The 26533-nt window shown below is 34.1% G+C and overlaps 2 protein-coding genes and 1 long non-coding RNA gene across 13 annotated transcripts; all 3 read left to right on the top strand.

Annotated features, from left to right (window-relative positions):
* The first annotated feature begins 11120 nt into the window (after positions 1 to 11120).
* On the top strand, positions 11121 to 12528 carry LOC116405832 (phylloplanin-like). The gene is made up of 2 exons (XM_031889606.1): positions 11121 to 11405; positions 11927 to 12528. Exons 1-2 carry the CDS (start codon positions 11234 to 11236, stop codon positions 12211 to 12213), a joined length of 459 nt encoding a protein of 152 aa, XP_031745466.1. The 5' UTR covers positions 11121 to 11233; the 3' UTR covers positions 12214 to 12528.
* Positions 12529 to 13868: 1340 nt separating this feature from the next.
* On the top strand, positions 13869 to 20593 carry LOC116405799 (condensin-2 complex subunit D3-like). Its single transcript, XM_031889579.1, is given in 15 exon segments — positions 13869 to 14642; positions 14645 to 14715; positions 14717 to 15403; positions 15732 to 16394; positions 17120 to 17349; positions 17351 to 17615; positions 17976 to 18067; positions 18195 to 18282; positions 18378 to 18447; positions 18450 to 18491; positions 18591 to 18717; positions 18811 to 18985; positions 19103 to 19328; positions 19491 to 19622; positions 20583 to 20593. Coding segments are annotated over 15 exon segments (3615 nt in total). The 5' UTR covers positions 13869 to 13906.
* On the top strand, positions 20594 to 25922 carry LOC116405778. 11 transcript variants are annotated; one of them, XR_004218876.1, is made up of 10 exons: positions 20594 to 20683; positions 21062 to 21141; positions 22116 to 22212; positions 22288 to 22377; positions 22464 to 22526; positions 22632 to 22836; positions 24981 to 25242; positions 25329 to 25441; positions 25624 to 25689; positions 25779 to 25922. It is a non-coding gene; the product is annotated as an uncharacterized LOC116405778 (long non-coding RNA). The 11 variants fall into 11 exon arrangements; XR_004218878.1 differs by having other exon boundaries at positions 22608 to 22836; XR_004218877.1 differs by having other exon boundaries at positions 22599 to 22836.
* Positions 25923 to 26533: the final 611 nt, after the last annotated feature.

Genomic DNA, 26533 nt, shown 5'->3' with positions numbered 1-26533 from the left:
AGTCAGCAATGATGTCTGTCCCGATGCTAGGTATTCCTGATTTTTCACAAAGTTTTGTGCTGGAAACTGATGCTTCGGGTGTGGGTATTGGGGCTGTCCTAATGCAAAATCAACGACCAGTGGCCTTTTTCAGTCAAGCTTTACCTATTACCCATAGGTTTAAGGCTGTTTATGAACGGGAGCTTATGGCAATAGTGCTGGCTGTTCAAAAATGGCGACCATATCTATTGGGTAAGCCTTTTGTGGTGCGTACAGATCAGAAAAGTTTGAAGTTTCTTCTTGAACAACGGGCTATCGGGGGAGAATATCAGAGATGGATCGCTAAACTATTGGGGTATGATTTTGTGATTGAGTACAAGAAAGGATTGGAAAACAAAGCGGCCGATGCCTTATAGAGATTACCACCGGTATTTGAATTGGGCCTCGTAAGTATTGTGGGCGGGCTAAACCCTTCGGTTTTCATCGATCAAGTGGCTGGAAATGAATCTCTTAACAATATTCGATTGTCCTTGATAAATGGACAGCCAGCTCCAGATGGATATTTGCTACAAGGAGGAGGATTCACCTGATATTACTTTATTATTAGCTGAGTTCCATAACAGCCCGATAGGGGGACATCATGGTGCATTGAAAACATATCAAAGGCTAGCAAGGGAGGTCTATTGGCGAGGTATGAAAGCCCATATCCGCACCTATGTTGCTGAATGTTCCGTGTGTCAGCAAGCCAAATACTTGTCTTTAACTCCGGCTGGTTTCCTTCAAGCATTACCCATTCCGGACCGTGTGTGGGAAGATATTAGTATGGATTTTATTGAGGGCCTCCACAAATCCGAGCGTTATGATGTTATATTGGTAGTTGCGGATCGTCTTTCCAAGTATGCACATTTCATTCCCTTGAAACATCCATTTGGTGCAAAAGTGGTTGCTGCTGTTTTTATGCGAGAGATTATTCGTTTGCATGGATGCCCCCGAAGTATAGTGTCGGATCGTGATCGTATTTTCACAAGTCTATTCTGGGAAGAGTTGTGGAGGTTGTTGGAAACTCAGTTGAGACGAAGCACCACTTACCACCCCCAAACGGATGGTCAAACAGAAGTTGTCAATCGAGGGGTGGAGACGTATCTACGGTGTTTTGCTATGAACACACCTAAACAGTGGGTTAAATGGCTAGCTTGGGTTGAATTGAGCTATAATACAACAGTCCGTACAGCCATATTGATGACCCCCTTCGAGGCCCTCTATGGGCGACCACCCCCTCTATATTACCGTATGTGAAGGGCTCGAGTCGGGTGAATGAAGTAGACCATTTGATGAAAGAAAGAGATGAAATTTTGGGTGTTTTGAAGGCCAATTTACTGAAAGCACAGCAGCGAATGGTCAAATATGCTAATGCTAAAAGACAGGAGGTTCTGTTTAAGGTTCATGATTGGGTTATGTGAAGTTACGCCCTTACCAACAGTCCTCTCTCAGCCGTTTTAAGCACCCCAAATTGGCCCCAAGATTCATTGGTCCATTTATGATCGTGGCACGAATTGGTTTCGTTGCATACCGTTTGGCCTTTCCCAAGGAATCGCTTATACACCCATCTTTCATGTTTCTGTTCTTCGCAAGGTTGTGAGTTCAAACAGGCCATTATTCCCAATTCCAAAAGATTTGGCTGCTGATTTGTCTATGCAAGTGTCTCCAGTAGAAGTATTGGGAGTTCGCAAAACAATAGAAAAGGAGGACAACTTAGAAGTTTTGATCCGTTGGAGTGAGGGGACACTTGAAAGTGCAACATGGGAACAAGCTGCTCTTATTCAAGAACAGTTTCCTGAATTCCACCTTGAGGACAAGGTGGCTCTTTGGGGGCGGATAATGATAGACCTCCCATAGTAAACGTGTATTCCCGTAGAGACAAGAATAGGAAGAAGAAAGAATGATTGAGAGTTAGTTGGTATTTTTCTATTTGTGTGGGCCCTTAGGAATGTGTTTGTTAGAGTGGGGCCAAGTATTTTGTTATTTCTCTGAGCAATTACTTAAGTGTCTTGAGTGGGAGGGTATGGGTATCTTTTTGGACATATGATGGAATTAAAGAGCTCACCTGTCTTAAAATAACGATCAGGCATCTATGTCTTTAACGATAGTGGCTTCTCCTGCTCATAAAACTCCTCATTGTCAATTATTATGAGCATGTGCCTGATTGATAAGGAAAGAAGTGATCAGGACATGCCGAATCTTATAACATACCATATAATTATATAACATCAGATGAGGAATTAAAGCGAAATTCAAAAGTAGAGGAACAGGAATAAAGAAGATAATCTTACTTGTACACAGGACAAAAAACAGCCAAAGGTAATAGCCAACCAGGTGCATCTCCTGATAAATATGCCAATTTCTCTGAAAAGGATGACCATTTTTTATTCTCGTGGCACTTTTTAATAAAACTCCAGAGTACTGGAACTAACTCCATTCTGTATGCTAGAATAGTCATAATTTTTTATGTCCCACACCAAGTTGTACTTAAAAAGATCTTTTCAAAAAAAATCTATAGAGTTTTTTTTTCTTTTTTAAATGAAGTACATGCATGTTATGTTTCTCGTTATTGAGAAAACATGACCTTTAACCATTACTAACGCCATTATATCCAAACAGCAAGGTACACAACCTAGTAGAGGATGACACATGCAACTTTGTCCATTGGGTAGAGAGAGGTGTGAAATGTGAATGTCCGCCACAGTAAAGGAAGAGTAAGAATTTGAGAGGAGAAACTCCAATTGGGATCAACACGTGGGCAACAACATGGCTTCTTACCAACATGAGAACTCAAAAGAGACAGCAGATGTTCTAGAGAAGCCAATGAACTCTTGGAATGTGAATCTGCACTTTCCTGCAATAGTTTGAGTGTGAATTAGTTCTCTGAAAACACCTGCAGAGGATAATCCACGGCAAAACAGAATATCTATAAAAAAAACCACTTGCAAGTAGAAAAAAAGGAAGTACATTTATACCTTCCCTGTCAAAGTGATATCCCTAATCAACGCATATGCATTTCTTTCCAGGAAGTAACCAACAATTTTACAAACCCATGGGAGTTCAGGTTGTAATAAGAAAATAATTGTGTCTAACAATAGAGTTGCAGGTGTGTTAGAGTTCACAGGTGCAGCCAAAAGTTGATTCCTCAATTGGTTTCTATCAAGAACAACATCAAGTAAGAATAATTCAGAGGAAAAATAAAGACAACTTATCATATATATAAATAAGATCAGTCTGAATTCGTTAGCTGAAGGTAAAAAAACCTTTATGTCAATTATATATATCTGAACAAAATCTAAGAAATATATCACTTTTCAACAAAAGAAATATATCATATACAATTAAAGGATCATAGCATAGAAAGCCAACAAAATCAACAATGATAGATCAAACATTTGTTTTTCCATTCAAAACGTTAAAAAGGATAAGTTTTTAATAAGGAATGTTGAAATGGAAAAAACTAATTACCTATTATGGTGTACAGTCTGGATGCAAGCATATGCAAATTTCTTAACTCTCTAATCCACTAAGCCTTGTTAAGTACATAATCCTTGCTAGCGAAAATGCTCAACATATCCCTTATATATGTAAGAGAGAAAAGGTAAGAAAGTACTAACACTAAGAGATATGTGCTATCAATTAGAACACTTTAAGATGATATTATCAATTAGAAAACCAAGCATAGAGCAACATAAGGGAAAATAACAAACAAGGGCACCACAGTGGTTCAGAAACCAATCAATATTTTCATTTGTCACTTTTATAATAATTTCCCAAGGGAAAACCCTCATAACAAGCCTCGTTTTCCCCTACTATGGAACGAGGATTCCTCCTCTTTTCAAAGCCCTCGTCAAACTCAATGCTAAGTTTGACTGCTCCCTTCGGAGTGACAACAAGCCTTGTTTTCCCCCTAATGTGGATCGGGGAGGATTCCTCCTCTTTTCAAAGCCCTCATCAAACTCGATGCTAAGTTTAGAACGCTAAGAGTAGGTGGTTTGGTTTTGGTTAGGCCAAAAGTAAAGTTTTCTGCTAAAAGCTCTGATAGTTAGGGAACTCAACACATTCTACTTGACCGAACCAAGTTGGCTCTTTGCTTTTTTATGGGATTTTTCTAATGTATATTGCATGTGTTGTTTGTTTTTTTATAGCTCTTGATTGTCTAACCTTTTTACGTTTTGCATTTGCAAGTCTCTCTTTTGTTTCTTTGGTATGCAATGTGGTAACAAGGTCTTGCTAGAACCGGTGGGCTAACCTTTCTATGGTTCTACATTTAGTTACTAATTAAGTTTGATTGCTCCCTTCGAAGTGACAATAAGTTTTGTTAATGTCGACCCTTTTCTAAAGGGATTTAGTTCACTGTGGCTAGACAAGAGGCTTCTAACTCATGTTTGACAAGATAAACTTGTTAAAACCATCCCAGTTTCTAAAGAGTGCCTCCTATCCTTTGTTACTCTATCTAGGCTAGGTTTGGACTAAGTGCGTCATAGGTAAGTCACGACAAAGCAACAAAGGAAGACAAAGCTAGAAAAGTATCCATGCACTTATTTATTATACATGCAATCAAGCATTCACAACACACATACCATTTTCTCAATCATGCATTCACATCTCAATAAGAAATAGCTAAAAGGAGCTTAAAACAAAAAAGACAGCAGCTTATGCTCAAATTTCAGCACATATACTCATCAAAATTCAGAATTTCACATCATAAACCCGAGCTCAGTGCTCAAGGGTTGCCAATCATGCTTTTTATGCAAGATCTAATTAAGCTAAGAAGGTATAATGCTCATTATTGTATGGAAAGAATTCTGAAAAATTTTGAAATTTGGGCAAAATTTGAACCCCCAAGTTTACACTAAACATGCAAGCTAAGCAAGCTATTACCCACACCCACTCAAAAAATTGCTTTTTCTGTCCTAAAAGCTTTTGAAAATCAAAGTAAATGGAGAAAAATAAGGGGGGAACTTTGGACTCCCTGGAAGGATCGACATCCTTGACTTTGGTTTGAAGCTTGCATGGATAAACCTTTTCATTCATTTTTCATTGATTATTCATCCTTGTTCCTGAAAATCAAAGGAAATTCTCTCAATTTTATATATTACTAAAATTAGGATACATATAAGTCTTAACTAGTCTAATAGCACCCTCCATTCATCTTCCCCTACACTGGCTACGGTATCAAAATTTTCAATTAAGTAATACGTCTACTAACGAACTTGAAAACAAAAACATCACACTAAAAAACACAAACATCACTTTAACCCAACAGAAGCAACTCTTTTTACCCTTGCACTCACTATCACATTACTATCATGTTTGTCAACTGTCAAACTAACTCTTTTAAGTTATTTAGTGTGACTACAAAGTTATGAACACCATAATCTTAATTAAAACCTTTTAATAAACAAATGCCAAGTTACTACTCAACAATGGCAAGGAATTCAAAAAACATGACAGCTATCCTAATTGGTTGAAAATGAGAAAAAGAAAGTTAGCCAGACAACCTGTTTGGACTACAAAGCCAGCAGATACGATTCCTCAAATTTGACCATTCACTCTCCATACTCTACAAGTCTTCAAGCACATGATGTGCCTTCTTTCAGATGAGCAACATCATTCCGATCTTAACAGTCAGAAGAGCAAATCAAATCAATCCTAGCATATTCACAAATCACAACTAAAAAGTACAAACATTACAAAATAAAACATGCAGCGATATCAACAAGCATTCTGATAAATAATTAGCCAACTAATTGACATTACAAAATAAATAGAGAAAAAATCATTGGAAAGATCACTGCTTAAATGAAATTTGAAATATCTCCAATAGTTTTGATCGGTTACCCGAGTTGTGAGAGTGGTCGGTTGATATTGCGTGCTTCCTTCAAGCGCTCCCCAGCTGCACCTGTTAGCTTCTGCCTCCGGAACCAGCTACTTAAACCATCTGCCAGTCTCTGCATAATAAAATGATTATGATCCTAAATTTTACAAGTACCAGTCCGTTGAATATAGAAACGTGATACTCATGCTTTTCCATCCTAAACAACAGAACTATCTGCACTTCGATTTACAAATTCATTGCCTTTTTCCGACAGTGCCCACAACTGTTAGTTGTTACAGGTATACTTCTTTTATTTATTTATTTATTTATACTAAATTCAATAATACCATATTCCAGATATTAGCAACATTATTTTAGCATTTACTTGGATCGGGATTCAACAACACAGGTAAAAAAGCAGTATGTGATAGCGAACTCTCAGGAACGGTCGGGTTAGAAGAGGGAGGCCTAGGTGGAAGCGGGCTCTTCAGGATTTGGAATCGAAAACCGATCTGAGGGTGGAGAATTTTCTTTGGAAGACTTGGGTTTCCGAGGGGGTCTGCGGCCCTTGATTTCGGCACCGTTAAGGCTAGAAGAAGAAGAAAGTGGTGGATCGACGAGATGGGTATGTCGCAAGATAGAGTTTCTTGGCTGCTTCACGTTAGAGAGGAGAGCGAAATTTTGGAGGTATAGGAAGAGCGAAATGGAATTTGAGAGATAGGAAATACGCAGGGTTTGAGGAAGACGAAGAAGAGAAGGGGAGATGAGGCAGAGTAAACCGATCGAGAAGAAAAAGGGGAAAGAAATTTGAAATAAAAGAGACCGTTGAGGTTGAAGAAGAGGGAAAGAAAATTGACCGTGGAGGAGAGTTATTTAATTTTTGGATTAAATATTTTCTATGAAAATTAAAAAGAAAAAGTTAAAAGGCAAATATTTTCTACTTTTTTTTATTATTTATTCTATGAAAATTCAATAATAAAAAAGCATCTATATTTGCTTTTGGTATGGTTCACATTTTTATTTATTTGACAAAAATCTAACTAAATTATCATTCATTTTGACCTAATATTGCAAATATAAATTTATATTTTGCATCTTAACTACTCTTTGGCATTTATAATATCATTGTTCCACACCTCAATTTTTTATTGTTGTCAAAATAAACCTAATCCAAAATGAATTAGCAAATTAGGGAATAAATGTAATCATTGTTTTTGGGAGTTTGAGTTCGACCGTGATTATTGTTGAATAATTTTATTTGGGATGCAAGTTTTTCACTTAAACATGGACATTTTGCTATTTTAGCAATTTAAATTTAAATTTTCTTTTATCAAAAGTAAACCTCTTGTTTTAATGTTTTTCTGGTCATCCCTTTTAAATACAACTAATGACAAATGAATATAACAATTAAGAAATTCGTAGATATATAACAACATTTTAAACTAATTGCTGCAGTTATTTTAAATCACATATGTCATTCGCTTATAAGCATAAGAGTCTATTAACGATATAAATCTATCACAAATATATTTTGCTACATTTACAATTTTTAAAAGATATTGTTATATACTTAATTATTATTCATAAAATTGCTAATCCATTATACTTACCCTAAGTTAAATGAATAATGTCAAAAGTAAGTTTACTACGAAGGTAATTTGTGTGACCCTTTTATCCTAATGTAGGAAGTTTGTTCCACTCCATACCATTATTGAACTAAGAAGATTAAGTGTGTATTAGTATGTTTAAACAAGTATAATTATAGCAAATTCTATGAGTGATATATTTATATTAGCAATACAATATGTGTTACATATGCAAATATTTTGTATCTAATCGTTGTATTTGCAATTAACTCCATTAAAATATACAAATATAAACATAACTCTTTAACCCGAGTTTAGCTAGGATCAGTATCAGCACCAACAGCAGAATGCAAGGCATCGGAGAAGTGAAACGAATCATGATTCGTCTGAAAATAAAATTGATCCCAACGGAGGTAGGGAAAGCCAACAGAAGACTGAATCTGATGGGAGAGGTCCCAAATTTTTTATCATTCTTCTAATGTTACCATTGTTAATTTACTTGTTGGTCTATATGCCATTTCCAGAGCCTGAATATTCTTTGCATGAAAATCAATTCTATAGTATTCCTATGGTTACAGAGAAACATGGCGTGGAATTTTTTGTCAAATCATCAAATTTTGATGTAAGATATCCTCTTGGAAGCCCAGCTCGAGCTGAAATAGAGAACAGTGTGATAAGGGATTATCGAAACCTTGTTTCGCGTTATTGTGACGTAGAACTCCAGAGACTCCAGTGGAATAAAAATCTCCCAACTCCTCACTGTGCAAAGCTTAATAATCTCGAGGTAGCATAAGGTGACAAAGGTAAATGTGGTTCTCTTTCTTTTCTTAGAAATGATATCCGGTTATTTTTTTGGAGATTAGTATCCATCTTCTGTTGCTTGTAACTTCACTTGTTAACCTTGCTTGGATATAACAATGCAACAGTAAGTAAGTTTGTTATTTCTTGGTGGTCACAAAGTAATTAATTGCATAATTATTAATATATTACCCCCCAACGTTATGTTGGATTAAAGTTTGAAAAGTATAGTAAATATTATATTGTGAAAACTCCCACAGGCATTAAGAAAGGAGCCGTTGATAGTTTATGGAGATGGCAAGCAAACCCTGAGTTTTCAATACGTTTCTGATCTGGTAAAATATATACACACTTATTTATTACCACTACAAAATTAACGGACTGTTTCATCTTAATTTCGAATTTAGCAAATGTGATTTTTAAAGATAGGATATTATATAACTTTGTAATTAATTTAATATTGTGATATTGTTTAGAGTTTTACATAATAATAATAATAATAATAAATAAACTGTCACAGGTGGAGGGCTAATGAAACTGATGGAAGGCGAGCACGGGGCCTTTTAATCTGGGCAACCCCGGCGAATTCACTATGCTCGAACTTGCTCAAGTCAGCTCTCTACTCCCCCATTCTCACATTTATACTCCTAAACTAATCTACTCTCTTTTAGCATTTAAAATATTTAGGTTTAATCCTTTTTTTGGAACATTTACTCATCAACCCTAATTGCTTTGCCCTCTAAGTTTCTTTCACGTAATAAATAATTAACTTCATTCATGAAACATTTAAGTTGAGATAATTGGGATGGTTAATTTGAATCTTATGAAAAAATAAACTCTAACAAAATCATAAAATTAAAATGAATATAGGTATGTATATTATTTTTTTTGTAAGTAAAAAAAATATGATTTTAAAATTAATAATAAGTTTGTATTGGTGGGAGCTATTTTAGCATTTTAAGTAAATTGACCAACCAATTCAAACTATTGATATTGGTTTTAGTTATATTACAAACACTTATTTTCAAATAGAGGATAATGAATTAAAATATTTATAAAATATAACAAAATTTTACATCAATAGATAAACACTAATAGGTTTTCTTTCCATAACAATGTTTTAAACTTTTCTTGTCTCGTAGGTTTTTTCAATAAAATATTTTGTTTTGTACAACCAAAACTGAATTCATGGAGAAGCAAAACTAATTTTAAGAATAGTCGACTTAGTTATTATCTATAGATCAAAACACTTTATAAGGTTGCATTTCTTTATTTTCTAACAAGTTAAACTATAGACTTAAATTGTGATAAAAAAGGACATCCTAATAATTTATATGATACAGTCTATTTTAAATATAGATCCTTAATTCTATTTTATGAAGCTACCCAAATGGTTCCATATCAACAAAATAATTGTTATATATGTGTTCGCTTTTCATCGAATATTTGAATAAGTGACACAAATATAGGTGCAACTCGAGATGCACTAAAATATTTTGTTTAAGTACTTTCTTTCTAACCAATAAAGTTATTGTGCAGGTAGTGCAAGAGACAATAGATCCAAATGCAAAGATAGAGTTCAGACCGAACACGGAAGATGACCCATAAAAGAAAACCTGACATTTCTAAAGTTAAGGACCTTCTTGGTTGGGAGCCCACCGTGTCCCTTCGAAAGGGCCTTCCCCTTATGGTTTCTGACTTTCGTCAACGCATCTTCGGTGACTCGAAAGATGACATTTCCACTGCTGCCGTCCTCTCCACCACCACCACGGTCTAGTCCCTCCTTCTTATCTCTTCTCATACCTTTTAGAATAAGAGATCTCTCAAATCACTTCCTCCCAAAGAATAACATTTGGTAGTTTGAAGAGATGAGAGAAAAAAGAGGAGGGGATCTTCCCATCCATCAAAACCTCTTTCTTTCTCCCAATTTTCACATTTTTTATTCTGTGGGCCTAATTTACCTCTCTCTTCCTCTCCTGTTTTGTATATCTTTGCTCTATATTATTTATGAAACTCTCCTCTCTCTTTTTTTATTTCACTTCTTCCCATATACATTATATTTATACCTTTCTTTTTGTTAAATTATAAATATGAACTTTTGTAGTTATATATATATATGTTTGATCAATCTACCATTCTTCTCGTTTCATGAATATATAAGTCTATAAAATTTTGAACATGTATATCTCCAAGATTTTAACTTCGTGTCTATGTGAAAAGTTATTTATAACTATTTGTGTACCAAAGAAAGAAATGCAATAACTAGTCTTGCTCGTTTGTTAATTAGTTATTGTCACCAATATGTGATCAATATATGTTATATATAGTTTATCAACAATAATTGACACGCCTTTCTTTTTTTATGATCAGTAGTTTAAATCCACATGTTTCTAGCTATTTATTACCTTAAACAAACTATCAAACTGTTATTGAATGTTAGAAATAAATTTTGGTCTCCTTCGATCTACTTCCATTTGCTCTTGAGATCATTAATTAACAATGAGTAAAGTTTCATTTAGTTTGTTTTAATAACTTTAAAGCATGTATGTCCTTAAGTTCGTTCGACTGGGTGATTTTTGTTGAGTGCCATGCTAAACATAACTCAACTATTTAATAATATATTCTTGATCATGAATAGAACGATTTATGTTATGAATATTTCAATCTTGCGTTATTGCGATGTAAAGAACATTCAACAACCATATATCGTTTGCTTTATCTTTCCAACAACAATACAATGCCAACGAAAGTCATAAATAATTCAATTGATTTTATTAGATTAAAATAAAATTACGTAACAAATGGAAACCAATTATGAATGAACCAAAAGTTTAGCCCATAAAAGGCTCATTTTCTTTTGCACACACCAATCTATTGTGGAAATTTTGTAGCAAAGTTTGTTATGAATTTGGTATTCCAAACTAAATTTCAATTTATATTCAAGGAGTACTCTTCCCAAGGTTCAATTATCTTTCCAAAGTTTGCTTCCATTACCATACAACAATAATTGATGTCTTTAACCTCTCTTTTCATTTTCTTGTTAATCTGGACGATGACATCGACAAGTTCATGTCAGCTTGATTTGATTCGAATACTTCTTGGTCCTGCTCACATCTATGGAATGCTCTATTGCACTATTGATGGGAGTGTGATCTATGGAGAGATAACTCCAACATTCCCGAGTGAGTTAAAAAAAATTCTTAAATTAGTTTTCATGTTACGCACGCTACTGTTTGTTTGATCTCTTACTAAAAAATGTTCTTTTTTCTAAATTAAAAAAAGAAAGAACGGTAAACGGTAAATTTTTAATTAATATGGAATGAACCAATCTTATAAAATTAATAAAAATTTGATGTTACATAGCTTTATCGCTTTAGTGTGTCCCTCCATTGGTTTGTTTTTCAATCAAATGTTTTCTTTTCTCATCGCTCATTATGACTAGAAAAGAAAATCGTGTTAGGACTCAAACCATTTTACAATAGATTAGTTTTACTTTTCAAATTTTTCGTTGAATTTTTTAGAATTAAACCATTCAACATTAACACGGCAATTATAATTAAGTCAACTATTTGGAATTCATGCCAACTAAAGACAAATATGAAATAATTTTAAAATTATTAAAATCACTACGTCGGATAAATTTTTCAATATCAAATGTTGGTGTTATTGTGTGTGTATATAATATATGACATGCATGTTGAAGATGCGGCGGTGCAAATGCAATGCGGAGTCGGAACGGTAGTTACATCGGTTAAGACCGACGCCACTGGCAATTTCTCCATTTTTCTCGATGCTCCTCGATTGATGCTCCTTTATGTACTCACCAATTGCACTCTCGTTGTCACTACGCCGCTTGTCGACTGCAACGCCGCCCTGCCATCGTTCGGCACCCTCGTCTCGCCGCTGCAGCTCATTGGAAATACCTTCCATGGACTCTTCAATGTCACCAATTTCATTCCGGTAGGGTTCCGATTCGTTCATAGCATTTGAGGAAATTTCTTCTCTTGTTGCTGCTCTTACTTTTTAACTCACACTTGAATAAACGAAGCACTTGATCTCTAGAATAATGGTTGTTTGTGTTTGATTTGAAATAATTTGAGGTTTTATTTGTTGTGATGATGAACAATGATGTTGCCAATGTGTTTTTGAGCCAATAGTTTGGTTGAATTAATAATATTTGAAGGCAGCTCAAATCGCACATAAATGGTAACGAACATAATCAAATGAGATCGAGATTTATTATACTTTTTCCTATCTAAATTTGGCCTAAATAATTTCGAATACTCGAAAATTAAATGTAAATACGATTAGATTATTGTAATAAAATATCCACAAACTTTGTTCTTATTAGTTTATAGAAAATCAATACATCTTTTACTATTTGGATTTTATAAATATTATACGAATAAAAAGTGATAAATTATAGAGATGTTTTTCATTAAATTTGTTATTTTTCACCATTTCCCTGTATTATAAACAAACATTTTTTAAAAACTTTTCTTAATATAAGAAATACTATTATATATATCACTACCTAATAAAAAAAAACTTAATTTTAAATTTCAACAAATCGTTAAAAAATAGGATAGTTGCAAATTTAGCTATTATATTCAAAATAATTAAATATATAGTAACTTTTTAAAAAATTTACAAATATAACAAAATTTGTCAAATTCTATCAATGATACAAGTCTATCACTAATAGACTATATTGTAAATATTGGTCTATCACGGATAGATCATACAAGTCTATTAACGATACAAGTTTATTAACGATACAAGTCTATCAACGATAGTTTTGCTATATTTGCAATTTTTAAAAAATATTGTTATATCCTTAATTTTTATTCCTCAAATGGCTATCTACTACAATTACCCAAAAAAAACTCTTAAAATTGTTCAAAGCTCATTCCAATATACGGTGAGTTGGGTTTGATTTTAAAATGTTTAATTTTAAAACATAAAAAAATCAATAAAATTAATGAAGTGATTGGTAAATTAATTTTTTAAATATACTAAAAAATGCTTTAGAAACACTCTCAACCTTTTTTTTAACATTTTCTATCAAACTTGTGGTAGTGTCATTTCTTAAAGAGTTCGATCACTTTGTTTCACAACTCTCGAATTTAAAAAAATTTGTAACTAAATATGTCATTGTCAATTACCACATATTCACAACTCACATAAAAACGATCTACTGTATTGAGTAATAATATCATATATATGGTTGAAGTATTGAGTTAGACTATCATTTAATTCAAAACGTTGTTGAATAACTCAACTGAAGTAAATGTGTGCAAGTCATCAACGTCGTTTTAATAACTCAATTGGTTAAATGTATAAGCCATTAACATCATTGTATATATAGCTCGGTTGATTAAATATATAGACAATATACCGTAGAAACTTAAAGTAACAAACAAATATCAACATAAAGTTTAATCAAACGAAACATCAACTAGCAAAAGCATTACTACTACAACTAAAATTAGCTTATAGTTTGCACTCATTATATATTAGCTCATTAATTTACTTTTAAACATTGGAACTTAGTTACTATACAGTATACATACTTTGAGAGGCTGGTGGGAGAAAGGGTCTAAGCGGGAAATAAAAATTTAAAACTCAATAAATTTATATAAAACACGGCGGCGGCTTCACGAGGGCTTCACACTTCACTCCCATGGAGGAAGCCATTTCTCGAATTCTCACAGAGCTCGAAGAATTTCGCCATTTCGACCACTCTACAACTCTCCATTCCCATCCTCCGCTCTCCCAATCCGCTCTTTTCGACCTTCAAACTTTGTTAGACAACTCAATTAGTACCGATGAACAACAACCACTCGATCGTCTCTATGAGGACCTCTCGGCTAAATCCCTCTCTCCTTCCTCTCTTACTCGCGCCATTGCTTCCGCCATGGATGAATCTTCCACCTGTGTTTCGGTTTTAGCCTCTACAGTCTATCTCTCTCTTCTTTTGGCCTCTAATGCACCGGTCTTCACGCTTTTCAATCCCATGGATTTCCTCTCGTTTCTCAGGTGTGTGAGGAGATTCTTGAAGCAGCGACCACAGGGTCAACAGGACCAGGATGATTCTAATAAGGAGTCTAGTGCTCCCAAAAGGAAGAGGAAAGCCGGTTTTAAGGGTAAGGGTTTGCGGAAACGTCCGAGGCAGAGTTCTAGTGGCAGATACGATGATGGTGAATTGGATGCAAGAGTTTTGTATCCCGTACTTGAGAGGTTAGAGATTTTAATGAGTGTAATTCATTTGGATCGATTTCCGGATAGTTTGAAATCTTTGATTGAAACTGTAATTGATATTCCTGTTTTGGCACTTGAAATATGTACCAATTTAAGTATCTATAGTAAGTTCACTGATTTTTGTTCGCGGATTTTGAGTGCTATGTTGCGTCCTGAGGATGGGATCTATCGAATACTGCTGTTGAGGTGATTAAGTCTCTATCACCATTGATTCTTAATCATAAAGATCAGCGCGCGAGCGTTTGCGCTAGAGTTTGTGACTATTCAAATAGGGAAGGTGGCAAAGGAATCAGATGGTGTTAAGAGTGCTCTAGTGAATCTTCCAAGGTATTTGGTTCAGAAGGCGCCTGAGAAATCTGAGCCTCGTAGTTTAGCAGTTGATTCAATAATGGAGGTTGTTAAAGCGCTGGAATTACCCGATCAAAGGTTTGTGGATTATGCAGTGAAGATGACTCAAGGAAAGTCTAATCTTAGGCTGTTAGCGGTTGATCTCATCTCAATGCTGATAATGTCCTTGAGTGATCCAATGGTCATTGATTCGAAAATTGAGTTAAAGGATTCGTGGGTTTTTGGGTGCTTGGTGGCATTGGTTCAACGTTGTTCAGATGCCAGTGCTCCAATTCGTGCTCGAGCACTTACCAACTTAGCTCACCTTGTGGTGTTCCTGTCTGAGAATGACAAGAATAAGGCCTTAATGAAGGAAATTTTGGGGCCTGGTGATGGTGAAATTCTTGGTCTTTTGCGGAAAAGGTGTGTGGATCAAAAGGCGGCAGTTAGGAAGGCTGCATTATTTCTGGTTACCAAGTGTACAACCGTCCTTGGTGGAGCAATGGATGGTGATATGCTAAAGACGGTAGGAATTGCTTGTTCTGACCCACTCGTTAGCATACGGAAAGCTGCAATGTCGGCTCTTTCCGAGGTAAATTCCTATGTTTACACTAAGTTGGGTTTTTTAGTAAGAGTTCAATAAGTTTAAAGTTGATATAATTTGTATTTAGATGGCATGTAGGAGTAGGAGTAAGTTTGACAATTTGGCCACGTAGGGGAGACGTCTCTGTATCATGTCACATGCATTAATGGTGTTGGACACCGACATTTGGCCACTTTAGAAATATGGATGTTTTCTAGAAGTTGATATACAGTTTTATTTTGCTTTATATTTTTTACTAGGCTAAACTGCTAAAAGTTACAATTTCAATTCTTCACTCACTATTGGTCTATCATTGAATCTATATTTACTTCTATAGGCCTTTCGAAGATTCCCAGATGGAAGTGTCATGGTCGAGTGGCTACACTCAATTCCACGTTTGATTGCTGACAATGAATCTAGCATTCAAGAAGAGTGTGAACACTCGTTTCAAGAACTAGTGCTAGACCGGTTGGCTAGAGCTGAATCTTCAAGTTTACCTAAAGGAGTATTGGATCTTCTTAAAGAGATAAGTCATGCAGAGGTAATTCCTTGGGTGAAGAAAGTTTGTGCCAACTTAGGAAAAAAGAAACGATTAAAACGCACAATTGCCGATTCACTTCAGGTAATTATAAAGACATCTGAATCCTTATGGCGAAGCCAATCTTTGCCTCCAGAGAAGTGGACAGCTCCTCCGGGTGCCTGGTTCCTGTTGTCAGAAGTGTCCACTTATCTTGGGAAAGCCATTGATTGGGAATTTCTTCATCAGCACTGGAAACTCCTTGATGATCATGGTAGGACTGTTCAAAGTTCAGTGACTCAAGTAGGTTTATTTGGAGAGGAAAACAATTCAGAGTCAAATTCCGTCGCTTGGGCTCAAGATCGGGTTTTTCTCTTACAAACCATCTCCAATGTTTCTGTTGAGCTGCCTCCAGAACCTGCAGCAGATTTAGCTCATGAATTGCTTAAAAGGGTTGAAGAATTCAACATGCATCCAACGGAGGTAAGCATCAACATCATTGTTTTCAAACTTTGTTTTACACTTCATCATGGTTGGTTTATTTCTCCGGTACAATTGTTTAGATAATTAAAACTATTCACCTATACGTAGTTTTCTAACACGCTTCCATGGACAATAATCTCATCTTCTAGACTTCTATGGTATGTGAACACTGTTCATCCGGACATTGTCCTATACTACATACTATTTATCTCTATGACTCTATACATGCATGCTATAGTTTGGGCTAGTTACTAATGTGCTCAGCTCAACGTGTATGCTATTGTTTTACTAAAATGTCTTTAACGTGGGGAAAGATTCTTCTTGGAATTATTTGACAATACATGTAGTGAACGCGTATATATGGCCGTGTGTGTAGTGTGGATATTATCAGCCAATGCGTGTGAATGCAGCTCCCTGTGCTTTGGCAATTGGGATTTTTTCACTCTTGATTTTGTTTCACTATTCTTTTTTATTGTTTCAAATATCTATACAGTCGGATAAAAGGCCTGAAAAACATTTGTGGAATAATGAAAAATTAATAAAGTACAGTGATAAAGCACTAATCTAAATACAAGCCAAAAAAGTGTTCTGGGTTTGAATTTTCTTATAGTACTCTACTTTTCCTGTTAATCACCAATTTTTAAAGATCAACACGTACGTATATATTTAGTCTCTTTTTCTTGATACCTCACACGCATTTTCAAATAATGATGATATCTTGGTAGGTGAATGCACATGTAAAAACACTTAAAACATTGTGCAAGCGGAAGGCTTCGCAATCTACTGAAGCCGATGCCCTCATCCTAAAATGGGTAAACCAGCTTCTTTCGAAAGCCTCGGACATATTGGAGAAGTACATATCCAACCATGCGGAAGCAAACAAAGATGTGAACTTCACAACACCACCTCCTAAAAGTGGTAGTCGATGGGGAAGAAAGCATCTGCTAGGAGCAAGTCCTTGTCCGAGCAATCACTGCAGCTTACACCATTGGCTCTTTGATTCTCATTTGTCCATCGGCTGACATGACTACCATAGTACCACTTCTCCACACCATTATTACTTCTGGAAACCGTGATCTCAAATCTAATAAACTACCAATTCAAACCGCATCTCTGAAGGAAACTGCTCCTTCTTTATACATTCAAGCATGGTTGACAATGGGGAAGATTTGCCTTACTGATGAGAAGCGAGCAAAGAGTTACATTCCTCTATTTGTACAGGTTAAGTCTCGAATCTCAGGCCTCATATCACTCATGTAGCCTGATCTTTTGATGGTTTGAATGAATGTTACATGTAGGTCTCTGGCATTTTGGTTTTATAATACCACATATACTACATGAGCCAATCATAATCTTTTCGACTATTCATATATATGGTAGATAAACTTTTACTCATTTGTTTGTTCATTAAGTTCTATTTTTACTTACAGTATATTGTCTGCGCTAGAATTTATGAGATTTTCCTTGTTTTCGTATATAAAATTTCATGTTATATTCCTTTATCAGTGTCTTTTATGTAGTCAAATTTTGTTCGACACAACTCAAATTGCTTAAAGTTTTAAGTCTTTTATATTGGTTTAGGAGCTTGGAAATAGTGATTGTTCAGCGCTTCGCAACAATCTTATTATCACAATGGCAGATTTTTGTGTACGCTATATTGCTCTAGTTGAGTGGTAAGGCTGATACATGATACAAGTCTTGGAGATATGCTAGCTTTATCAAATACTTTGAAATGGCAGGGAAATAGAATCTCTTTAAACTTGTTCCTTGTTACAATCAGACTAACTCTGAATTGAACAGCTACCTTACGAAAATCACAAAGTGCCTTAGCGATCCTTGTGAACTTGTCAGAAGACACACATTCATACTTCTATCCAGATTATTACAGGTAATTTGTTCTTTCCCAACTCCTAAGAACTTCTCCCAATTTTCACTGTCATGTTTGTGATTAACAATGTTCAGCAATATCGTTTTAATTTTCAGAGAGACTATGTGAAATGGAGAGGGGTTTTGTTTCTTCGGTTTCTTTTGTCACTTGTAGATGAATCAGAGAAGATCGTCAACTAGCAGATTACCTTTTTGGTAACATTTTGAAAGGTTATAAAATTTTACATTTTCAGCCACTGTCATGGTTATAATATTGGTCATACCGTTCCAACGTGGCAATGGAATTGAAATGTGAAACTGAATTTGCAGTGAAGGCCCCACTTTTGGCTTACAACAGTTTCATAGAAGCAATTTATGTTTTGAATGACTATCGTGCTCATTCTGGACATAGCGATTCGAAGGCATCACGAGCTGAAAGTCGACCATTCTCCATCCGGTAAGGAATGTTTGAACTATGTGCCTTATTATACAGTTACATGTAATGGAAAATGATTATCTTTTGTCTATCTTTCCAACTTTATATTTGAAGAGGCAATGATGAAAGGTCGAGGTCCAGGAGAATGTGCATTTATGTTTCTCTTTTGAAACAAATGGCTCCCGAGCATCTTCTGGCCACCTTTGCAAAGTTATGTGCAGAAGTTCTTGTTGCAGCATCCGATGGTATGCTCAATATAGATGATACTACTGCACGTTCTGTTTTACAAGTCCATATTCAAAAGCATTCAATCATCTTTAGTCAATAATTTTGCTGCTATTCTAATTTTCTTTTGTCAGTATTTGCGACTTGGAATCTCATTAGTTCCCCATGGCTGAAAGCGCAGGATACCTTTGAGATTCTTGCTTCTAAAGAGATTCGACTATCAATAAATCGAGTATCATCATCAGAATCTGGTGATGTAGGTGAGGAAGGGGGTGAGAGCGGAGAAGCATCTGCTGCTAGAGGAAAGGTCATCACTCACGCAGTGAGAAAAAGTCTCATACAAAACACCATACCCATCTTCATTGAGTTAAAAAGGCTAATGGAAAGCAAGAATAGCCCCCTTATAGGTACGAATACTCCAAAACTTAAATAATTTAAATTGAAATGTGAAGTGCCTGTTTGGGACGGTTTTGTAAGTGCTTTAAAAAGTGTTTTTTAACACTTAAAAAAGTCCTTTCAAATTGATCCTAAGACATATTTAACATTTTATTTGTATTCTTTAATAATAGGTTCCCTCATGGAATGCCTTCGAGTTCTTCTCAAGGACTACAAGAACGAAATTGATGACTTATTGGTAGCTGATAAGCAACTTCAGAAAGAGCTCCTCTATGACATTCAAGATATGAATGTACCAAAGCCAAGTCAGCCGTTTATTTTAAGTAAAGATTTCAACAAATTTATTTTAGTGAAAGATTTGTAAAAGTTTGTTTTAGTGAAAGATCTCAAAAAATTTATTTAATAATATTTTATTAAAATATTTTAATAAATCTATTTAAGGAAATATTTTCAATAATTTTATTTAAAGGAAAATTTCAAAAATTTATTTTAACGAGAGATTTTAATAAATTTAATTTAATGAGAGAATTCAAACAATTATGTAAGTCAAAATTAGTTGATTTAAAAAAATTATTTTAATAAATTTAATTATTTTAATAAGTTGATTTAAACAAAATTATTTTAATAAGTTTAATTATTTTAATAAAGTGATTTTAAAAATTATTTTAATAAGTTGATTTTTATACTTTTTTATTTTCATATTTTTAACGTTTTATATTTGACATTTTGGCAATGACATTTTAAAGTGTTAAATAAAAAAATGTTAACTATACTTGACGTTATTTTCGCGTCAAGTAAATGTCCACTATGCGTGACATGAAAAAAACGTCAAAGAAAATCTCCACTATATTTGACGCGAATAAACTGTCAAATAAAATCTCCACTATATTTGACGCAAAAAACCATAACTGTCATATAAAAGTTAACGTTAAAATTTTATTTTTTAAAACCATACCTGACATGTTTTTTGTATCAAGTAAATGTTCACTACTTTTAACCCAAATAAAATGTCAAGTAAAATCTACTTATACTTGACGCGAAAGAAAAAAACGTCAAATAAAGCTAACATATAATAATTAAAAAAAAATCGTGAAAACTTCAATTTTTTAAGACTATACTTGACGTTTTTTCTTTTAACATAGTTCATACTTGACGTTTTTTAATAAAAACGTCAAGTATGTAAAAGTTGCTAGCGTCAAGTAAACCCATTTTTTAGTAGTGGGTAAATTAATATTTTTTTATTTAGTTCTGTTTTTATTTGGTAGAATTTCACTAATCTATCTATATTATCTTTTATTTTCAGAAACGATGGTGGCCTTAAAGGTAGATGTTCAACTATTGTTTCTGCATCTGGTTCATCTGGAAGGTTTATAAATTTTTTTTATACCTTTCTAATGGATGAAAATCATGAAATTTAACTATATATGTGCTATAGCTGGAGTCTTAATCTTGCTTGCTTCCTTCCCTATGTTTCAGGGGTTAAGGCCTCTGGTTGACATCAATATGATACTTAGAAACCTATGTAATTAGTTGTCAAATCATCAAGCATGACATGTTGAAAGCTCTTCAGTTCTTGATTTTGTAGTACAGCTCTCCCCCTTTTTTTTTTTGGACATATCACATATGATTGATACCGTGAATGGGCCTTCGACATTCCTAAAGCTCCTCATTGTTGAGCTTTATTTGTTAGGCGACACCCTTTAAGCCTGCTCTTTTCACATTTTTAGTATCCGTGGTCTTATAGGGTCAATATCTGCAATTATGGAAAGAATTCCAAGCAAGTGACAACGTTCGGTTTGGCATGCTCCATGGAGAAATAGTAGGGTTAGTTATATTATATATATATTTTTCCTATTGCTCTATGTGTTTTTTGTCATGGATCTCAGTAGTGTTTCAGATGTAATTTATTTAAATGAGAAAAAAGTGGGATGAGGTTGAAGTTTTAAACCTTATGGTCCAATTTAATTCAACTTGTATATAAACGTCCTGTATTCCACAATTTATAGGATAAATAGCCTCTAGTCGGTAGCCTATAGATGCTAAATACTCAATGAGAAACTTCAAAGAAAGCTCCAAATTTGGTCCATCTCCCTCCATTGGATAACTTTTTATGCACTGTTCTTTTTCGGCTCTTTTGTTGAATATATACATTCCTGCTTCTTATAAAAAATAAATAGAAACAAAATCTTAAGCTTGCTTTTCTGAAGCAGTGATTGAAATAAACGCCACATGGAGTTAGAAAGTACATTATATTTGAGAAAAAAGAATACTAATAGTTGAAAATAACAGAATAGTAACTGAAATGATAATTGCATACTGGCCGTTTTTATGTCTCTTTCTTTGACTTTATTATTCTCTCATTTATGATTTAACATCTCATATGAATTATTATGTGTATCTTGCATGGGATATTTTGCCACTTCGTGCCCATAAAAATCAACACTTGTCTTTCGGTGTATAGGTCATAAGTAGTCACTTTGGGTGGTAAGGACCGTTGCATTTGATCCAAGTAACATGTGGTTTTGTACTGATTCAGCAGATTTGTTTAACATTTGATGAGAATGGTGATGCGTTAAAGATTCGATTTTATTGCCAAGTGTCTTCGTGAGATTATGTCTTTCGGTAGTGTTGAAAGAGCTGCTGTTTCTAATTTTGGTTCATTTCTTGTTATGGGAGATTGGTTTAAGATATGGAATAAATGTAGTTCATTTCAGGGTAATAATGTTGCAAAGCTTTTTAATATTCCTTCACACAACCATGGTTCCCTGTATTCAGTCACCTTTATTTTCTTGTGGCAGGCTACATTAAGATATATCAAGGTTGGAGACCAAAGTTGAGAGGCTAAAGTCGGTAGTACAAGTTAAAGATAGGGAGATTGCAACAGTTACACGAATAGTACAATCTCGAGACTTGTCTAAATTCTATGATTTCTCTCTATTTAACATTGAACAAGGAAGTTCTTTTCCACAGGAAGCCAAAGGTAAGGCTGCTTTTAAAGCTCAAATTGACAAGCTACAGTAGGAAAATGTTGAACTCCAGAGAAGGGTTATTGGCAATCAGGTTATGGTAGTTGGATGCTGTGAGATAGATACTAGTTTCTATGTAATAATTTTAGTACTAATGTTGTTTTCTGTTTGTGTGCAAAGCAAGTAAGAACTCAACAAATACATGAGATGAAGAAGAAAGAAAAGGAGTACATCAAATTGCAGGTGAGAACCTTTTAGTTATTTTTCGGTTCTAGGCTCAAGTTGGACTCTGTTAGAGGTGTTTATTATTTACAGCTGAGATAGGAGCTTTTGTATGTCTAAACCAAGTCTTAAGGGAGAAAAAGAAAGAATTCCTACCAAACCCTTCCACCAAGACCATAGAATTCCCTTGAAGAGGCAGAATACATAATCATCAGTCTAAAGCTTACAGTACTCAAGAGACAAAAGAGTTGAATTGAAATGTTCATCATGTTTGAAATGCCAACAAAGTTAAATGGTAGATGAGATGTGTTGAATTCGTGATTGACTCAAAGTAAGTTCATCAACAATACGTAATATTTTCTTCTTCTTGTGTTCTTATTACAGTTTCTTTTTAATTTCTCAGTATTTCTGTGCTTACTAGGGGTGAGTATCTTATACATCTTAGATTGGTATTTCCAAGTGCTGTACTTTCGTACTTTTAAAGTATTTCATTTGGATGTCATCTACCTCTAAGCCTAAACGCTACAATGACAATGGAAGATATTAGGCTGTGCAGTAGGTGATAAATTTCAGGTTTCTCTTAGGGTGGAATTAGAAGAGAATCTAGGTGTTTTGTACACAGAAAAAGAGAGGGAATATAAATGATGATTGATCCTGTAAGCAAATAATGTGTTGTTTTGTTAAGGAGTCAAAGGGAATTTAGATGAATGGGAAGGACAGGTTGGAAGGAGTGATTAGATTTATGAAATTTATGGACCAAGTTACCGTGGGGGGGGAATTACGTTGAATGGTTTGTCCAATTAAAAATTTCCATTACTTTTATGGTACCCTTATTGTCACCATTCGTCTCTTTTTCTATCACTCGAGATCCCTTCCTTGCCTTGCCTTTATCCAAATTATTGTCTATTTCTTGTAGCCAGTGAGTCCATCTAGCTTTGCTTAAAAATGTTAATTACCAAAACTTTAACTACGCCCTAATAATGCCTTTTATTGTTTGTTTTTGTTTTGTTTTTTTTTTTTTTCTTTTTTGATTTAACAGTTAAAATCTATGTGTTGGTATAACGTACCACAACGTATCTATTCTTATATTGCTATATCTTATTTACTTCAAATCAATGTCTTACGAGCTAACATCTTATTTCATGAATATACGCACTTACATTCTCACTTAGCGTGGCTCTATTTTTCATATTTCAAACTCACAAGTGAGAAAGAGTGTTGGATGTTATGTTAAATTTACTCTCTTATCCATTAGCTTAAGCTTCTATATGTATTGGTGCTTTCTTGATACACTCAAATATTTCTCTTTTATTACTTGTTTTCTCAACTGATATGTATCATAAGACCTTTTACATGTCTTCATCAACATGATACTTAAAATACAAAGCTCAACCTCTTTTTTGCCACTCCATGGCATGAGTATCCTGGCCCATTAGTCATTTTTCTTGAAAACTTAAACCAGGTTATGGAAGGCATATTTGAGAGTGTTTTTAGAAACTAGTTAACAAAATTGATTTTTACTAATAAATGTTTTGTTAAAAGTGATTTTCATGGCATATTAACGTTCGTTTGTGTCTATACTTTTAAAAGTGATTTTGTAACATAAAAAGTAATTTCCAATGACTCGAAAACATGTTTGGAACTTAACAGAGGTAGGAAAAATTCAAATGCAAAAATAGACATGGTATGTTGGCTTGTCTGATTCTTACTTGTTTTCTTTTATTTATTTTTTTGAAAAATTTGATGAGATATGACATTAGTTTGTTGTTGATTGTTCTATCATTATGGTTTTGATCTTAACTATCTTTTTCTCTCTCTCTTTGGTCTTTTGTGTTGCTTTTGATTCTATATGTTCTTAATTTTAATGTCTTGGGTCTTTGTCGGTGGTGGAGATTAGAGATGCTTGTGTTCTGAAGAAGATAATGGAAGAATTTTTTATTTGTATTATGTGAGATTGTTTTGAGTTTCATTTTGCATTTGTTGGAATGGAAAGAAAAATTACTCTGTGATCCATGCTTAGTTAAGTTTTAGTTAAGTCTACCTTGACATTTCTCATAACACGACCCGTCCTTGTCTTCTGAGCTAAGAGGATCAGGCTTAGTCAAGTCTACCGTCACATTTCAATTTAATGATCTATTATGTTTGATTTTTCGTGAATTTGTGTTACTTAATGATCTATTTTGTTTCTCGCTTATCAAATAATTGGAATTAAGAGGAGATTTGTTTAACATTTGATGAGAATGGTGATGCGTTAAAGATTCGATTTTATTGCCAAGTGTCTTCGTGAGATTATGTCTTTCGGTAGTGTTGAAAGAGCTGCTGTTTCTAATTTTGGTTCATTTCTTGTTATGGGAGATTGGTTTAAGATATGGAATAAATGTAGTTCATTTCAGGGTAATAATGTTGCAAAGCTTTTTAATATTCCTTCACACAACCATGGTTCCCTATTCAGTCACCTTTATTTTCTTGTGGCAGGCTACATTAAGATATATCAAGGTTGGAGACCAAAGTTGAGAGGCTAAAGTCGGTAGTACAAGTTAAAGATAGGGAGATTGCAACAGTTACACGAATAGTACAATCTCGAGACTTGCCTAAATTTTATGATTTCTCTCTATTTAACATTGAACAAGGAAGTTCTTTTCCACAGGAAGCTAAAGGTAAGGCTGCTTTTAAAGCTCAAATTGACAAGCTATAGTAGGAAAATGTTGAACTCCGGAGAAGGGTTATTGGCAATCAGGTTATGGTAGTTGGATGCTGTGAGATAGATACTAGTTTCTATGTAATAATTTTAGTACTAATGTTGTTTTCTGTTTGTGTGCAAAGCAAGTAGGAACTCAACAAATACATGAGGTGAAGAAGAAAGAAAAGGAGTACATCAAATTGTGTGTGAGATACCTTTTAGTTATTTTTCGGTTCTAGGCTCAAGTTGGATTCAGGTTAGATAGGAGTTTTTGTATGTCTAAACCAAGTCAAGTCTTAATGGAGAAAAAGAAAGAATCTATATCAGGAACGGAGATAATGAATTTGCTACAAGTATATTTTAGTTATTTATCAATATTTTACCCATAATGGATCATTCCTTTCATTTACTGGCTTTTGTAATGTATGATATGAACAGAAAGAAGGGTGACGACGTGGAACTTGGAATGGCAAGAAAACTGATAACGATTTCTATAAAAGGATAGTATGTTAAAACCTCTATTTTAAATGTCTGTGCATGAGCATGATTGTTAGTGGTTAAATAAAATATTCTCATAATTGTCTCATGGTTAGGTGGATGCTTATGAAGTTAAAAATCAAGAATTGACGTCAGAGAATGCTGATTTAAAGACATTGACCAGTAAATGCAGGTTTGCAACAATTTTGTTATTGTCTGTGTTTTAAGTTTACTAAATTTTTATCAAATAAATTTTGGAAGGGGTTGTGAGCATGCAATAAAACAAGTTTTTAGAATGGATCTATTCCGTCTTATTAATTTTGTGATATTGAGGTTTTTTGCCATTCTTTTATTGAATTATTTTTGTGAATTTTAATTCTTGAAGTTCATTGTTTTATTGGTTTATTTGATAGACAAAAAAACCCCTAAATTTGTATCAGATATGGTTTTAGTAATTTGTTTTCTTAAGATTCATCCCTTACATTTTGTTTAGTTAATTATTCCTTGTTTGGTATAATTAATTTTTTTTGAATTATTTGTTTGTTTTTTATTTTTATTTTTTTGTTTGAAAGAGCTTTTGTGATCAAATTTCTTTAACTTTGTTTGATCGAAGATGAATGAATGAGAATAGAGGAAGGCCATAGTAGTTCACAAACTAAATGAAATGACATGTTTAACACTACTCATGCATTGTTGATACTACAAACTGAAGAACATTAGGTTTTCTTATAATGGACTTGAGATATGCGGCATCTTTTGGAAATATTACATTTTTTTCAGTCAGTTATGCAAGCATGACTGGTATTTTTGAATCTCATTAGTCTATTCGTAGACATTTGACCCTTCTGGATGTTTATAATTGTAGTTTGTG

The sequence above is a fragment of the Cucumis sativus genome, unplaced genomic scaffold, assembly GCF_000004075.3.
Source record: "Cucumis sativus cultivar 9930 unplaced genomic scaffold, Cucumber_9930_V3 scaffold31, whole genome shotgun sequence".
Classification (NCBI taxonomy): Eukaryota; Viridiplantae; Streptophyta; class Magnoliopsida; order Cucurbitales; family Cucurbitaceae; genus Cucumis; species Cucumis sativus.
Note: the sequence above shows the minus strand (reverse complement) of the source record. Positions and strands in the feature narration are given on the sequence as shown.